Source organism: Drosophila suzukii, chromosome 3 (assembly GCF_043229965.1).
Source record: "Drosophila suzukii chromosome 3, CBGP_Dsuzu_IsoJpt1.0, whole genome shotgun sequence".
Lineage (NCBI taxonomy): Eukaryota > Metazoa > Arthropoda > Insecta > Diptera > Drosophilidae > Drosophila > Drosophila suzukii.
In genome coordinates, this window is record NC_092082.1 from 21,725,046 (window position 1) to 21,742,126 (window position 17,081).

Genomic DNA, 17,081 nt, shown 5'->3' on the forward strand with positions numbered 1-17,081 from the left:
GGACTGCAATAGGATCTTAACCTTTTTTAAGTCAATCAAGTTCCTAAATATAGATAACAAAAATACCTTTCACATCTCAAAAAAAATGTTTGAGGAAACGCAAACAATTCCAAACGTAGTTAAGATCTGGTTATATAGACCCAAATACAACCGTTAGAAAATACTCATGTAATATTTTCAAAATATGTATCTTATTGTTATTAAATTTCAGGTTTATGGAGTCGTCATTATGCAGGGTTTGCCTGGAAAATGGCGGCGACATGGTCAACATATTTGAAGAGCCGCATGCAATTGGAGCTTCCATTGCAAAATGATATCAGAGTCCACCGGCTTCAAAGTTGAGAGAGGCGACCTGCGTTCCGAAACGATTTGCCCTTCCTGTCTGAAAGATACGCAAAATGCATTCGATATAAATAAAATTTACGAGAGGAGCACTCTACTCTACTGCCAGTTAAGAAAGGGTAAGGATCCCCCGGATGATAACCTAACAAAAAGCGAAGGAGGAGCTCGACTGGCTGTCTCTCCAATTAGGGAGGAAGTGGCCGAAGATATGCATGCGGTGGGGGAACCATGTATATCCCAGTGCCAAGTAAAGAACGAACCACTTGAAGAGGACGTGTTTGAAGAAGAGCAGGTTCCCATTGTAGAATGCGGCCTAAAGTGTCGGAAGAGAGTTTGCTGGTTGACGGTATTGGAAATAGCAAGGCTAACCCAAAGCCATGGAACATGGAGCAAAATAAAGAGAAAATTCGGTATATTTTACAGTACTACTACGATAGAGGCAAAAATGCATCTCAAGCCGCCAATAAAATTTGTGCAGTTTATGGACCTGATACAGTTTCAATTTCCACGGCACAACGATGGTTTCAACGTTTTCGTTCTGGTGTAGAGGTGGTCGAAGATGCGCCACGCTCCGGAAGGCCTGTCGTCGAAAATTGCGATAAAATCGCTGAATTAGTCGAAAGAGACCGGCATAGTAGCAGCCGTAGTATCGGTCAGGAGCTGGGCATGAGTCATCAAACCGTTATAAACCATTTGAAGAAGCTTGGAGTCACTAAGAAGCTCGATGTATGGGTGCCACACGAATTGACGAAAAAATCGTCTTTGACCGCATCAACACATGCGAATCGCTTCTGAATCGCAACATAATCGACCCGTTTTTGAAGCGTATGGTGATCGGCGATGAAAAGTGGGTCACTTACGACAACGTAAGGCGGAAACGGTCGTGGTCGAAAAGCGATGAAGCGGCCCAGACGGTGGCCAAGCCTGGATTGACGGCCAGGTAAGTTCTTCTGTGTGTTTGGTGGGATTGGCAGGGAATCATATACTATGAGCTGCTCCCCTATGGCCAAACGCTCAATTCGAACCTGTACTGCCAGCAACTGGACCGCTTGAAGGCAGCACTCATGCAGAAAAGGCCATCTTTGATCAACACAGGCCGAATTGTCTTCCATCAGGACAACGCCAGGCCACACACATCTTTGGTGACGCGCCAGAAGCTCAGGGAGCTCGGATGGGAGGTTCTTTTGCATCCACCGAATAGTCCGGATCTCGCACCAAGTGATTACCACCTATTTCTGTTCATGGCGAACGCGCTTGGTAGTCAGAAGTTGGCCACAAGAGAGTCCTGTGAAAATTGGCTCTCCGAATTTTTTTTCAATAGGGAAGCGAGCTTCTATAAGAGGGGCATTATGAAGTTGGCATCTCGTTGGGAACGCGTCATCGATCAAAACGGCGCATATTTGACTTGAATCGCATTATTGAAACCTATTTTATGAACAATATAAAATTCAATAAAAATACCGCAGGACTTTTTTGACAACCTAATATGTTATGCCATACATATCTTTCAAGGTAAGAACACATTGACTTTAAACCTTTGAAAAATCTAGAGTTAGATATGCCAACAGGTATCTCAAAGTCGTTTTTACATTTGCAATTTTTTAACGACTCGGGTGAGTGATTCTTTGTGAAACGTATCGATATTTTCCTTATGGTCTCAAAAAGAATTTCACTTGCGAACACACACAGCCGAAAGACCGTTCAAGTGTTCCCACTGCTCAAAGGTTTTTACCCAGGCAGAGAATCTTAAGATACACATACGAATCCATACGGGTGAAAAGCCGTTCAAATGTACGCACTGCTCAAAGGCTTTTGTAGGTCAATCAAATCGTATTCAACACAATCGAACACATACAAAGGGCTTTTGATTATATGTCTGGTAATATTAATCGTGAGAAGACTGACTAACTCGACGAAGTCGGATCTTAGGCGTGCTACTGGTCCTTACGATCTTTTAAGTGGTACTCAAGGCTTATTGATCAAGGCATTGACCGTCTAAATGCAAACTATATTTTCACTCTATCCCTGCGTAAATATTATGAAATAAAACTGCTCTTTAACTAAATTTCGATATATTTTATTATAATATATCCTTACACTTAGCACGGGTTTACGATTTTAAGGTTAACACTTTGTCTATTATTTTTATTAAGCACGTTTTTTCCACTCAATACAACTATACATTTTTATTGTATTTTTGTGAATAGTGAGTGGTATGCGAATATTTGTATGTGTTCACCATTCACTTAAATCTATAATATATATAAGCTTGGTTTTTGTGTTGTAAATGCTATTCTTAGTTATCATTTGGAAGCAAAGTTCTTTCCCATTTGCTCGATTTAACAACAGTGTATAAAATAATGACAAATGTGCACAAAAGAATAAACTAAATGAGATTCAAAAGCGTATAATAAATAGTAATTTCGAAATAAATAGTTTATTAATATGTGTTGGTGTAAAAAGGCAACATACCAAATAAGTTGTTATTGGGAGACTCAATTTGTTTTTCTCCCTTGTCTAAGCAATTATTTCGAGTTGGTTCATTCAGCTCGATGGTCAAACTTGGTTTAACAATAATTATTCATAAAACGTGTCCTCTTTCCGGATGAATGCTTTTACCGGCTTACGATCTAGGAGTAACAATATTAAAATGTATTGGCTTAGTGCTGATCTTACGGCTGTATAATTGTTAATTTTACTATTGATTTTTTTGGGCTAGGTCTAACTTTTTTGATAAGGTTTTTATCTTCATTGTTTTTCAGGCTGAACATTAATTCTAATTAACTCTTTAATTCTTCTGTTTATTTGATGTTATCGTATTATTGTTAAAGACGTTTGCAATGATTCGATTTGAAGAGGACTTGACTAAATAACTAATACATCATTAAGTTGGTCGATCGAAATATTGCACCATTGTGATGTCTTATTTCGGACTAACTTTCTCGTATTTGCTTCTTAAGGCTAAATTATGTTAATACCAATTTGTTACTTGACTTTCGAGCTCATCGATTAAAGATTTACAACTAATCGAATTCGTTTCTAATTTAATATTTGATTCTGATTTTTTTTCGAAAGAAGGCATGGTTATGAGCTAGCTATTTCCATGAAATAACACCAGCAACATTTAGATATTAAGTTCTTTATAAAATATATATATCTTAAGAGTATAATCATGTATAATTACGAAAAGATGGGGGTGAGTGAGATTGCAGGTGTACGGGAGCGAAGGGGTTATGCTAACGCTAATACTATTCTGGGAAAGTCTAACAAACACGCGCTTCAGGCTCTACCAAATAAACAATTAACAATTAATACAATGCGATTATAATGCTAGACAATGGGGTGAAAGGGATTTAGTTAATTAGATTTGGCTTCGATTGCGGATATTGTTAGTAGAAATGCGGCGGCGGCAACGTTTGCGAGGGCAACGTCGTCGGCTGCTGCTCCCATCAGACAACAGAATCCTTGCGAATCCTGCACTCGAGATAGCATGTGTTCGGGGGGAGAAAGAGACAAGACAACGGTATTTCATCAGCAATGGAAGGGCTAGGAGTTGGAATAGTTTAAGGGATTTTGTTGCTTAAAACTGTTTTCGCACCACATATAGTTCTCAGTCTGGGGGGCCCGCATAACGCCCACGCCGCCGCCCAGTCGGCGGTAGTTCATGCAGCCACACAAACGCCATTGGTTCGTCTCTGGGTCGTAGACCTCGATGGTTTTCAAATAGGCGGACCCATCAAAACCGCCCACCGCATACAGCTGTCCATTCACGACGGCCAGGCCAACCTACAACGACACGATTTCATTGATTTGAATATCATTCGGTGAGGAGAGGTGGATAAATCAAACTCACCCCACTGCGACGAGAGGTCATGGCCACGATGGGGCTCCAGGTGTTGGTCAGTGGATTGTAGCGCTCGGCGGACGAGAGCTCCATGCAATCGTCCCGTCCGCCGACGGCGTAAATGTAGTTGTTGAAGACAGCGCAGCCCAGGTGCTTGCGTCGCGTGGACATTGGACTGACGGCCACCCATTTGTTGTGTCTATAATAATTAAATCAAGGCACTTTAAATCAATTCTGAGAGTGAGTTTAAGTGCAATCAACCACTCTGTTGCCGCTCTTAAAAAGAAACCGGGGCAACAAGAACTATATTTGGAGCATTTATTTTTAAAACGAAGTGGTCCCTCTGCTCGAATATATATACTTTAGTTTAGGGATATTTTTAAAACAAATGAAAACAAATTTACCAAATTTAATTGTTGGATAGTCATTAGGGGTTTCAAAATTAAAAAAGTAGTTCTTAGGGAACTTTAAGAAATCGAATTTTTTAAAAATGAAATCTTTTAGTTATTATAATGGTTAGACCTTTTAAGAAAATGATGTAAAATTTGTTTGCCCTTAAAACCATTTAGGGGATTGCAGTATTCTTAGTAACTTTTTGTATAAGTATACTTTGATTTTATCGAATAAATCATGATGTTTTATTTACCTGGGATCGTATCGCTCAACAGTGTTTAACGGACATTGTCCATCGGAGCCACCAATTGCATAAAGGTATCCTCCAAGGACAGCTACAGCCACACCCAGCCGTCGTGTGGTCATCGGGGCCACCTTTGACCATTTGTTCTCCTTGGGGTCGTACCGCTCCACATGATTCAAGCACTGAACGCCGTCCTGGCCACCCACCGCATACAGAAAGCCGTCGAGCACGGCCACGCCCACGCTGGTACGGCAGGAAGTGGTAGGCGCCACGTCGCAGGACCACTGATTGGTTTGCGGATCATACCGCTCGATGCTGTTTAGATAGCTCTGGCCGTCGTGACCGCCCACTGCATACAGCAAATCATTCAACACGGCCACGCCGACTCCGCAGCGGCGCTTGCTCATAGGAGCGACCATTTTCCAGTCATTTGTCTGCGGATCGAAGCGCTCCACGGAGGCTATGGCATCGCCGGAGCACCAGCCGCCCACGGCGAACAGCACTTCACCTCGTCGGGTCGGTTTGCGAGGTCTGGTGCGCGGACCCTGCATCAGCGGTCGCTCCTGCGGAAGCAGCAGATAGTTCTTGGCCTCGTCCACCAGATCCCGGCAGGCCTCATCGCTGCGGACCAGGAGATCAGAGCCCACCGTGCCCACCAGGAACTTTGGGGAGAGTAGAGGCAGACGGACATGTTGTAGTACCTGAAAGAAAGCGGAAATGTTTTTTATGTAAATATATGCCGAAACGTATTTAATAATAACTTCATTTCTTTTAATTAGGATTCCATTTTGTGACTAGCTGTATAACCAATCTTTTTAACTTTTTTTTTTCGGACCTTTTGTCTTTAAACGGTTTTATAGTTTTAAGAGTTAGATACTCTTTGTTTTAAGGAATGTAGCTCACCTGCGCCAGGTGCTGTCGCCGCTCGGCGACATTGTACTTGAGCCAGGACATGACAGCGTTGAAGACCTGCTCCTCCGAGCGCACGTTCAGCTCGTCGCTGCAGATGATGTCCACCAACTGGCCGACGGGCAGGAGCAGGAACTCCTCGCTCTCCATCACCTCCTGGAAGTTGTGCTGCGTGAACTTGTCGGCGATCCGCAACAGTTCGCGGCAGGAGTGTGTGTCGGCGAAGGCGCGGATGCCCAGGCAATTGGTGGGGTCCAATTGTCGCTTGAGGAACTCGCAGCAGATGTCTTGAATCTCAACCAGTTGCAGCAGACAGGCGGCGGGAAGGAGCGTCTGGACATTGGACTCCTCGACGATGATGTGGGCGGTGTAGCAAAAGTCAATAAGCAGCTCCATGGCGTTCTCGTCGATGTCGCGTATAGTGACCTCCGTCTGGCGCGATTCCTCCAGTTCGCCAGTGAACATGGCACAGAAGTAGGAGCTGCAGGCGGACAGGATGACCCTGTGGGCGAAGATCTTCCGTCCGCCCACGTTCAGGACTACATCGCAGAGCTCCCGATGGCGCCGCAGCATATTGAGTTCCGTGAGCGTGACCTTCGGATGTTTTTCGGAAGTGTGAGAGAGGCGGGCGGGCGACGGAGGTCGGTCCACTGCCGTCGATCCAACGGAGGAGCCGCCACCAGCCGTGGAATTACCACCTGTTCCGGTGACAGCTATTCAGGAAAAAAAAGAGAAAAGACAGATTCGAGTTAGAAAAAGGCAAATCAAGTAATGAAATTCAGAAGTTTATAATATGACGGGACTCAATGGTAAGTTTTGAGCTTTAGAAATTGGATGAAGCCAACAAGCAAAAAAAGAAATAGGCGTCCGAAAGTAATTGCAAAAAGACAGTAATGCTATTTCATGGCTTGCCCCTGTCAGAATGACAGTTGAATTTTAAAGCTACACATACATAAATCAATGAGTTATGACATTTTTAGCGAAGACTCTTATTACTTAATTATTTAAACCGTCCTTACCAGCATCCCGTGGTTGAGCGGTGGAGCCCGAGCCCGGCAGGTCGCCCATTCTGTTCGCTGCTAAGCGCAGCGGGCCGGAAGCAACCCAACCCCACACGGCGTCTATCTGTGGGTTAAAGGGGAGTTGGGGCATCAATAAAATAATAAATGGTTAATTAACGTCGAAATCCATTAATGAGTTAAATCGATAAAGCATTGTGGTCTATAAAAGAGCTTTCACATTTTGGGCTGTGATACAATAACATATATCTGAATTAAGTTGTACATTTCAACATATAGTGCATTATTTTTTTTCCTTAAGCACAAATGGTCAAAACTTTTATCCTAAACAGTTCATTTTTCGGTGATAAGCCCAATCATTTTTAGATATGAATTGTAGTTCATTTAATTAATTTAGGCATGAGGTATTTCTGATTTGTATTATCTATTCTCAAACGACTTTTGTACCGTGTGTCACTGAAACCAAACATAACTTTACTATGAGGATAAACCTTATTAACATGTACCGATTTAAGAGTTTAAGTCATAGAAGACTTTTGGTTTTAATAAAATTCATATCTTTAACACTGGAGGAGGTGATTTTGATTTTTTTTTTTTTCTCCACCAACTTTTGCACCGCCCACACACACACATGGCATGTAAAGCGCACACGCATTCGTGCTCTTAAATCCATGGACATAAAGGTGGACCTTCGGCTTGTTTGGGCGTATTTAACAAGCATCAATTAAAAAATACATACATATATTGAACATAGGAAACGGAAACTAATATATTTTAGCAATAGGTCTTTAACCAAAAATTTCATTTTTACAAATTGAAGCATTTATGAATTAACAACTATAAATAAATACAAAAAACCACCTGTACTGTTATTTTTAGTTCGAGAAATGGAACATTTGATAGTTTTGGTCTAAAAACCGTCAAGGTAAATCCATCTACCGTAAAAAAATTTACCGATTTACCAAAAATGTATTTTAAATTAAAATGTTTTTTATCGAATACTGATTTTAGTTTTAAGGCCAAATAGCAATCCACTGATATTCCTTTAATTTCGATGTCAACCTGGTCCACCTTAAAGCACACACACATGCACGCGCGACCGATGTTGGTTTAGATGTCGATTTATATGTTGGTGTCCCAACCTTTGCGTCTCTGTTCTCCACGGATACAAAGCACGTCCAGGGCCAGCTGCAGGCGGAAAATTTCGAAAATGCAATCTTGCTGCTGGCTTAAAGCGACCACATCGAAGATTCCTGGCGCGAAATGCACTTTTCAGCAGGGAAAACCGTTTTTCTTTTTGGCCTGGAAAAGTCGAAACACACGATTGATACTAGAGATGTGAACGTAAGAAAATAAATGTATATCGATATTTCTCAATAAAATAAATGTGCCAATATTTATATATCGATTACTAAGTGTTAAAAATATTGAAATAGGAAAAAATGTAACCTATTATACATTATTTAACATTTTAATTTGTAAAAAAGAAGAATAATTAAAAACATTCGTCCTTTGCTCTTAATAATATTATATTATTATTATTAAGACTTAATAACGGCTTAATCTAAAGCCAATAAATATATTATTTGGAATGAATTTGCTTAAACTGGCAGACCTCCAATAAACAAGTTTTTTTTAAAAAAATATTTTAAAGAACTCTATTGATATATCCCAGTTTTGGTCACACTATTTTTTATAGAGCCGTGAAAACATCGATATATCAGTTCCATCGTGAGTGGCCAACTCACCTCTAATTTCTATACGCGACGCGACGAGACGAGGGAAGGCAATTTTCGTGAAGTTGAAAAGCCCGTAAAAAGTGCAAAATAGTAACTAAATTTAAGTGCAACGTGTAAATAGATAGAAATCGGATCGCGATCATATTCCTAGCAGCGATTAATTCGAGATTATAAAGTGGAAAGTACGTGAATAGGGCGAGAAAAGAAAACGCAAAAACGTGAGACAGTGTGCGTGCGAAGAGTTTTCCGTCTCCCTCGCACCAAAGTGGAGCGCACTCAATTATTTTGTGGATGGAGTGGAACAACAACACCAATAATAAAAGCAACAATAAAAACGACGTCACAGCAATAGCAACAACAGCAAATACAAATGCAAGTGCAGAAAATGTTGAGGAAATCACAAAGAGAACGAAAATCGAGAGAACAATAGCGAAAGCGTTAGAATGTAATGCAAATGCAATCGATGTATTAAAATTAAATAGAGTACAAGTACAGCAATTTCATTGGAAATTCAAATTCGTGCGACAAAAGCGGACGATTGCAGAAATTTTCGAAACTTGGCAGCCATATTTACTACAAAAACAACGCCGTTGTAAAAATACGTGACAAAACGCTTACACACACATACACGCAGTCGGACACCCACACGCTCGCACATAAAAGAGAGAGGGAGCGAGAGAGAGAGAAAGAGAGACGCGAACGTGAATTAACAAACAAACAAAAATATTTTGCGAAAGGACAAACACAAAATCAATCCAACAAAGTGTATTACATAAGCAAACGGCGCAGATATCGAAATATTATGGAAATTGCACCACTGATCAATAACGCCGTCGCTGCAGTCACAGCCTCTGCCGCCGTCGCTGTCTCTGCCTCTGCCAACGTCACGCGCAGCAGCAGCAGCAAGGAGAATGATAACGGTAAGCGGGGCTTCAGATGATAATCGCCCCATAAGGGTCCAAAACAAACCATACACACGTACAGTAATCCCAGGAGACAGTGGATACTCCACGAGTGAACAGTTTTTTCTTATGAAAATTGCGTTCACCGTTCTGTACCTACCCCAATTTTTGTACCCATTACTTGTACAGTATAAGGGTATATTAGATTAGTCGAAAAGAATGTAACAGGTAGAAGAAAGCTTTTCCGACCCTACAGGGTATATATATTCTTGATCAGGATCCGAGTCGATCTAGCCATGTCCGTCCGTATGAACGCTGAGATCTCGTAAACTACAAAAGCCAGAAAGTTGGGATTTTGCATGTACATATGTATGTAGATTCTTGAGCTTATTGCGCAGCAAAAGTTTATTCTAGCAGGGTGCCACGCCCACAAACGACCATACGCTCACGATTGGAAAGGTGTAAATGCAATTTTGTTTTTACTATCATTATCTACATATATTCATGCCAAAAATGGTTCAAATCGGAAAAGGAATCGACGGTAGGTGGCGCTGTTTCGGGGAGTGCAATATTGTCGCTTTGCTGCTTAGCTGATTGACGGGTATCTGATAGTCGAGGCCGCCAAATAACGTTCTCTCTTGTTATATATATTAAGATGTACATTGTACGTTCATATCTTTCTTCTTAAAAAGTTCTAAAAACTTCATTTTTAACTTGCCTTTATCAAAGAATTGAAGATTTATTCCTTATAAGCTTCGGTCTGTATAAACTAATTTAGCACTTATATTTGAATCTGTTTTTAGCTATTGAACGTTATAGCTTGGCTGACTGCCTAAACATTTTCTACAAATAAATGTTCCTATAAACACCATAACTTAATGCTATTAATGAGTAGTCAAAATGTATTTACCAAGTTCTTTGACTGGATTGGTCAAGAAAATTAGATAAGCAACTAACAAATTATTAGTTTATAGCATTTAGACTGCATTATTTACATACTTTTTACGAAAAGTTATTTTTGTCAATCCAATAATAAAGAGTTGCAATATTATATTTTTCATATTTTACTTTCTAAATGTATGTATTAGCTTAGTATAAGTCCTTAACTGGTTCTCTAATTTGGATTCGCCGAGTTTAAACACCAATACGCAAATGTCCTCCCAAGTTATGTGAAATTAAAATGATAATCCCTAGTTTCATGTCTGTAAAGTCGAATATTTCGCATTTATAGAAGTCGGACTGTGGTACCCAGTACACATTGCACAAATAGCCACCCACACCAGCTAGTGTGCATGTGCATGTTGCAACACTTTTCAACGGAGGTCGCTGAACTGCGCCGAGTGTTTTTTCAATTGTTTTTTAGAGGCCAAGCGAACGGAGTACGACAACAATAGCATAGTAATAGTAGTAGTTTTGCCTTTTCCCTCGCTGTTTGTTGTTGCGCAATTGGCAGCGCAGATAGATCATTGGCCAGCGATTGCGATTACTCAGCAGTTCCTCAAGGTGCTCCATAGCAAAATAGCATTTGCCTCAAATTCCTAGACAGCTTGGCAACCCGTAGACAAAAGGTTATTTTAAGGCCCTTGCAGTTGTGCTTTTCAAATCAAGTAGTTAACCTTTGAAGGCAAACCCAGAAGATTTTCAAAAATGCAATAAATTGGTAATTTGCTTTGGATCAAAACGTTAGTGTGACTAAACTCTGTAAACTATTACTAATTTATGTATTTTGGCTTTCGGTACATTCAAATTTTGGTTAATATCATTACGATAGAATACCTTAAAAAGAGTAAGAAGAAAAATTATATAATAACATTTAATAACAATCAGCAAACATAAATTTTACAACCTAACTGGAAAACACTTTAATACACTTTTGGTTGGACTAACGAAAGATTTACGAGAACTTTGGGTTTTATTATTAATTGGAATTTGTACACATAACGTACGTAATTCTAAATAAATGATTGTTTAGATTTCATTTTTTACCTCTGCTAAAAATAAAAATGTTATTGTAATCAGCTGAAAATACAAAACTGAAGTCAGGGGTGCCTTGACACCACCGAGGGTCACGTAAAAAAGTGCTTTCAGAAAATCGGACGAGAAATAGATACCTTTCAGCTGTTTTTGTAGTTCCATTAACTCTGGGTGTTTTTATTACTTTACTATCAATTCCTTGGTGTCGTGTGCTTATCTTCAAGTGTTTGTTTTTTTCTATTTCAAGTCAACAATCTTGCGCTGCTCGCTTCGGTGACGTTACAAAAAGTGCTAAATATCAACAACAACAACAATAACCAGCACTGCAATAACAACAACCGTAGCCACAGCAGCGATATCAAGCAAAGCGAGCAACAAAAACCACAGCAACCACAACGACGATACCTCGATATTAAGAGCGAATCCGATGTATTAAGCCAATTGCTTAAAACTGGAGCAGTTTTCACCCCCACGCCCACAGCGCCCATTGCCATCGAGAGGAAGAAGCAGTCCCAGCAGCAGCAGCAACACCAATATGCACAACAGCAACAGCAACATCATCATCAGCAGCAGCAATGCAGCGCACAGAAGCAACGCCTCAACTCATCCATATCATCGACCCACTCATCGACATCAACGAACTCCTCCTACGGCAGCTCATCCTCGGAGGATGCTGCAGCCGCATCTGCCACATTAGCCACCACAACACCAAGAGCAAACACCACGAAGGCGTCCAGCATTAAATTGCCAGAGAAATCGAAAATTCCGTCCGATATACTTGATGATCTGGCCAGTCGGTTTATAATCAATGTACCGGACATGGAGCTAAATAATCTAATTCGAATGTGTTTTCAAATCGAGCTGGCACACTGGTTCTATTTGGATTTTTTTTGTGCCCCCGAAACTGGCGAGGATGGCGAGACCCCGAAGAATGTCCAGCGAAAGCTGCCAACGGTGGGCATCAAGCAGTTTGCCATGCAGTTGTTCCAAGTGAGTATTGTTGGTTGTTTTTCTCGAAATGTAACTGAAACTTATTGGTTTTCCAACAGCACATTCCCTTTCTGAACAAACACTTTGACACCGTGGATCAAATCCTCGACCAGTGGAAGAACTACAAGCTGTCGGTGCCCACATATGGAGCTATTTTGGTGTCCGAGGATCACAACCATTGCTTGCTAGTGCAGTCCTACTTTGCACGCAACTCCTGGGGATTTCCTAAGGGCAAGATCAACGAGAATGAGGATCCAGCTCATTGCGCCACGAGAGAGGCAAGTCGGGAAAAGACAAGGATTAAAAATTACCAAACTAGTTATTGTTATTTTGTTATTATTTTATTTTAAAGTCCATTGTTAATAACATGAACCAAACGAAAATGTCATCTTCTAAATACTACGTATTCCTCTCTCAACTACAGTCATTAATTTTGTTTTTAGAATTGAGATATTTATTTTATATTTGATTTTAGAAATATGAAAAGTTGATTCGAAAGTAGTTTAGATAAGCTATGGATTTTTGTTTAATTTATTTAAATCCGTGCCCTTTCAGGTTTACGAGGAAACCGGGTTCGACATTACGGACATCATCGATGCCAACGACTACATCGAGGCTTTCATCAACTACCAGTACACGCGGCTGTACGTGGTGCGAAACATACCGATGGACACGCAGTTCGTGCCCCGCACCCGAAATGAGATCAAGTGCTGCGACTGGTTCCGCATCGATGCGCTGCCGGTGAACAAGAACGATGCCATATCGAAGGCCAAGCTGGGCAAGAACTCCAATTCCTTCTTCATGATCATGCCGTTTGTGAAGCGCCTGAAGAAGTGGGTGAACGAGCGGAAGGCTGGAATTGAACCGCGTCGTCGCAAATGCTCCGGCCAGCAATCGCCAAAAGCGACCTCGCCCACCAACATGAACGGGAGTTGCAAGAAGGACGTCGCAGGTGTGCGAAATGAATCACGACGTCAGAGACACAAGTCAATGGGCGATTTGGATGGTGTCAAGTTAAATAATCTCAGTGGCAAGGTGGCAGCTGGACCAGGAGCGGGATCGGCAGCTCCTGCCTCCGCCACCGCTGCCATCAACTCCATGAACATTTGCAATAGCAATGGGAAACGCAATAAACAAAACGCGGCTGCGGGCAGCAATCAAACAACGCCACTAACAACAGCAACAGCAGTGACGTCAAATGGAGCCGTAGGGGGCGGCACAATATCCTCCAAGCGTCAACTGTTCCACAGCCAAAGTCAGAACGATGCACAGCAATCGGCAAGCAATGAGAAGGTGAGTTCGGGGCAGTGTTTGGTATGCATGTGATTTACAAAACTGTTATTCTTCAGCAGATTGTCAGCTCCTTTGATTTAATACGCAAGGAGAAGCAGCAACAACTTAAGGCAGCTAAGGCGCAGAAGCAACAGCAGCAACAGCAACAGCGATTGCGCACCAAGTCCCAGAGTGATAAGCAGTACAACCCACAGCAGCCAGTGAAGATCTTGGGACAACAGCAGCCCACAACGGGCATGGATTTGATAGCTATGCTATCGGCAGCGGCCGCAGCTCAAAAGACACCAAAGAATGAGCAGCCAGCACAGCAGCAGCAGCAACCACGACCACGACCAGCTTCTGTGTCGCTTAACTTTGGAGCAGGAGGTGCCGCAGGTGCCACACCATCTGCTCCGGATGCCCAGGACATGCACAAGCTGCAGCGTATGGCCTCGGGCACAAATTTGAGGATTTTGAAGCGAGCCCAATCACAACAACCGCAGCAGTTGCAACTACAGCAGCAACAGCAGCAGTTGGGCGTTGACTTTACGCCAAATTTCAATTCGTGGACGAATTTCTCCTTCACCAAGAACTTCATAGCAAATGTGTTTTGCTAAACTTCTCTTTGAGTCAATATCTTCCTTTCAAAATTCTGAATTATTGCATTTCCCAGCAAAAGACCAGGTTACCGGGGACACCGAATAGTTTAGCAGGCTCTGTGGGCTTGACAGAACAGAAACTTTGGAGACTTGCTAGAAAATGAAAGCATGCCAACTGCATTTAACAAGTTCATTTGTTATAAAACTAACACTACAACTACCAACACTATAGACAACTAATCATGTCTAGTCCTAGGCTTTGGAGACTATGTATGAACGTAAAGTTTCCCGATCTCTAAACTGGAGGTTTAACTTTTCCACACACATATTCTACGTTAGGGAACTGCAAGCAGCACACTCAAACTCAAAAATTGAATGCGATCAATTGTATAAGACATTTTTAATACGAAAAAGAACAAGATTTTCATACCAAAAACCACAAGAAAAAGAAAAATAACGAGAGTCTTCCGCTCAGCACATGTAAAGTAATATTTTGTAAAAACACTACAATCGCTGTTCGACTTTAAGACCCAAGTGAGAACAAACAGATTGAGTATAATTATGTTAGAATCCTTCCTGTATAAGCTAAAAAGTGTTTATTGTGAGCCAAGTGAACCAAGCCTACTTCGAGCCGAGTGCTCGCCGTTTGAACGTATTTTTAGAGAAAACCAACAAACTAAATCTAACTTAACTAAAGCGTAGCTTTAACCCGCCCCGAGTACAGATCGTTGTGCTAAGATTTCAAAGTCACCGTTGACTTTTTGCAAGGGCGACGAAACGCTTCTGCGGGGCGAGAATTAAATGATAAACAAATAAAGTTTCTGGGCCGTATTACTTACTGCCCGCCCCCACCTACGAATGATAGAAGAGAGAGATGTGTAAGAAAGAATACAAATAATAACAATGTAAATAATTAAATTGTGATATAGTATTTCTTAGCACAATTGTGATCTTAACAAACGGCTGGCAACTACAAAAACTTTTATAAGCGAACCACAACACCATTTTAATCAATCAAAAGGAATGCCCCGCACACAAACTGTTCAAAATTGAGACCCACTTTCCCATAATCAGGGGCAATATCAGGCATATCTCAGCAGTAAAATGTTTCGTCAAAATATTTTTGACAACTTGGGGAAATGCGAAGCTAAATATGAGAAAACAAAACATTTAACGAATTTAAATTAGTTTAAAATTGAATGCTTACAACGTCTTCAATCATAAAAAATTTGTATGATATACACGAAGAAAGGCAAAAGTATATGAGCGATTTGTAATTTAACGAAAACCAGAAGAGGAGTATATTTTTGTGAGCCATTAGTGCGTAAGAAAGAGGAAGAGGAGCCTTTTAAGAAGTGTTAAGTCTTTTGATAACTACGCGTAGAGGTCGTTGGGGTTTCCACCAGGCCGAGTTTCCTATAATTCGTAAGCATGCCGCAACATGTTATCTAACTTCTCCATCAAGCATAGTCTCCAATGTGTGAAACAGTTGCCTATTAGCGTTTATCTTTAGACTAAGCAATGATCAGCAATCTCTCCAAGGTCATAATCCCAGAGCCTATTAGTTTACAGCACTGAAAATCAAAAGAAGTTTCCTGTAACTCGGTCTTTTGTGTACAATTCGATACTAGTTCTTTAATCTTAACCACCAAAAACAAAACAATTTGCATTTGCTTTAAATCTTTTACCATTGACTTTTAAAGCTTTTTGAAAAGCCATATTAATTTTTATTTTATATGTTTACATAACGAGCTGCAAATTTGTTTTAAACATTTCTCTTTTAATTTTGATTCGGATTATATTTCATTTTTATCAAAAAACCTATAGTTTAACCTTTTATTTTTTGGAAACACTGCAAAATCCGTTTCCAGCCGTCATAGACAAATGCCCAAGGGAATTGACTATAATTTTGATCATTTTTGATTTGTTACCTTCTTCCTTTCATTCTTAAAATAAACTTAATTTCTTTGGACATTTGTCTGGGCCAAGTAACAAACAAACATCAAACTTATTCAGCAAGCAATGAATATCAAATTACAAACAAGAACAGCATTGTTAAAGCAGCATGAAAACAACAAGGAAACCAAGAATTAAATGTGAAATTTTGTTGTACAAAAATAATCAAACACAAAAGCAAAGTCGAACATTTTAATTATAAAACAGAATCCAATCAAACCGATTACATTTGAGGAATTGCAATCCTGTTTGACAATTGACCCAAATCCAACCCGAAAACAATATTATAGTTTACATTCATCTTTGTGAAAAGCATAGACATAGCGTTAATTAACTTTAGTGAAGGGCTCCTGGAACAACAACCGACAACATTAAGTTAATTTAAGTGAACGTTGGATGTGCGAGGACTTGATATACTGAAATCTTGCCAACACCTGAAAGTCATCACCGCCCGACGGTCCGAGTGATCCGAATACTCGCTCCAAGCTAAATTTGCTATGCATTTTAACCATTGTATCCGAAAATAAACCAAAAAGAAATCTGCAAACACGTCCAAAACAAAAACTGAGGTAGTGTGTACACCAGAATAGATTTCCTGAAAAGAAAATGGATCCGACACGAAATTTGATCAAAACACTTCAATAATCCAAGTTATTTAATTAAGTAATTATATTCTTGTGTACGCACCTCCTTCAAAATCATACGATATCAAAAAAAACAATGTAGAATTTAACGCCAAAACAACCAAATACGAAAAACGAAGTTAACTCTCCAATCAAGAACAATTGTAACGTAAAAAGATTATTAAATAACTTATTTGTGGCAATATATATTTCCAACATTTTTTCCCCCAAAATTCCGGCAATAAATTGATGTACCAAGTTTTAAGAACTCATTT

At 40.4% G+C, this 17,081-nt stretch overlaps 2 protein-coding genes and 1 long non-coding RNA gene across 7 annotated transcripts; 2 read left to right on the forward strand and 1 right to left on the reverse strand.

Annotated features, from left to right (window-relative positions):
* Positions 1-80: 80 nt before the first annotated feature.
* Positions 81-1,827, forward strand: LOC139353108 (uncharacterized). Of its 2 annotated transcripts, XR_011604252.1 has the most exons (3): positions 81-152; positions 212-1,179; positions 1,214-1,827. It is a non-coding gene; the product is annotated as an uncharacterized lncRNA (long non-coding RNA). The 2 variants fall into 2 exon arrangements; XR_011604251.1 differs by having other exon boundaries at positions 94-1,179.
* A 576-nt stretch (positions 1,828-2,403) lies between these two features.
* dbo (Kelch-like protein diablo) lies at positions 2,404-8,101 on the reverse strand. 2 transcript variants are annotated; one of them, XM_036815353.3, is made up of 7 exons: positions 7,894-8,101; positions 6,752-6,857; positions 5,727-6,445; positions 4,833-5,524; positions 4,196-4,385; positions 3,941-4,128; positions 2,404-3,816 (listed from the first exon to the last, which is right to left on the reverse strand). In XM_036815353.3, the coding sequence occupies exons 2-7, from the start codon at positions 6,798-6,800 to the stop codon at positions 3,792-3,794; spliced, it is 1,863 nt and encodes a 620-aa protein (XP_036671248.3). In that variant the 5' UTR covers positions 6,801-6,857; positions 7,894-8,101; the 3' UTR covers positions 2,404-3,791. The 2 variants fall into 2 exon arrangements, with proteins under 2 accessions (XP_036671248.3, XP_036671247.3); XM_036815352.3 differs by having other exon boundaries at positions 2,404-4,128; positions 7,894-8,100.
* Positions 8,102-8,497: 396 nt separating this feature from the next.
* On the forward strand, positions 8,498-17,074 carry DCP2 (decapping protein 2). 3 transcript variants are annotated; one of them, XM_017088878.4, is made up of 5 exons: positions 8,499-9,410; positions 11,614-12,356; positions 12,416-12,634; positions 12,912-13,649; positions 13,706-17,074. In XM_017088878.4, exons 1-5 carry the CDS (start codon positions 9,293-9,295, stop codon positions 14,243-14,245), a joined length of 2,358 nt encoding a protein of 785 aa, XP_016944367.4. In that variant the 5' UTR covers positions 8,499-9,292; the 3' UTR covers positions 14,246-17,074. The 3 variants fall into 3 exon arrangements, with proteins under 3 accessions (XP_065720886.1, XP_016944367.4, XP_016944368.4); XM_017088879.4 differs by having other exon boundaries at positions 13,709-17,074; XM_065864814.2 differs by lacking the exons at positions 11,614-12,356; positions 12,416-12,634 and having other exon boundaries at positions 8,498-9,410.
* Positions 17,075-17,081: the final 7 nt, after the last annotated feature.

What these genes read in the sequence shown, in the direction of transcription:
- dbo (XM_036815352.3), bottom strand. Translation starts at nt 6,800, where the DNA reads ATGGGCGACCTGCCGGGCTCGGGCTCCACCGCTCAACCACGGGATGCT. An exon ending in CGCTCAACCACGGGATGCTG is followed by an intron (nt 6,446 to 6,751) that starts GTAAGGACGGTT and finishes TTTCCTGAATAG; the next exon opens with CTGTCACCGGAACAGGTGGT. An exon ending in TGACCTCTCGTCGCAGTGGG is followed by an intron (nt 4,129 to 4,195) that starts GTGAGTTTGATT and finishes GTGTCGTTGTAG; the next exon opens with GTTGGCCTGGCCGTCGTGAA.
- DCP2 (XM_017088878.4), top strand. Translation starts at nt 9,293, where the DNA reads ATGGAAATTGCACCACTGATCAATAACGCCGTCGCTGCAGTCACAGCC. An exon ending in CTCATTGCGCCACGAGAGAG is followed by an intron (nt 12,635 to 12,911) that starts GCAAGTCGGGAA and finishes GTGCCCTTTCAG; the next exon opens with GTTTACGAGGAAACCGGGTT. An exon ending in AATCGGCAAGCAATGAGAAG is followed by an intron (nt 13,650 to 13,705) that starts GTGAGTTCGGGG and finishes GTTATTCTTCAG; the next exon opens with CAGATTGTCAGCTCCTTTGA.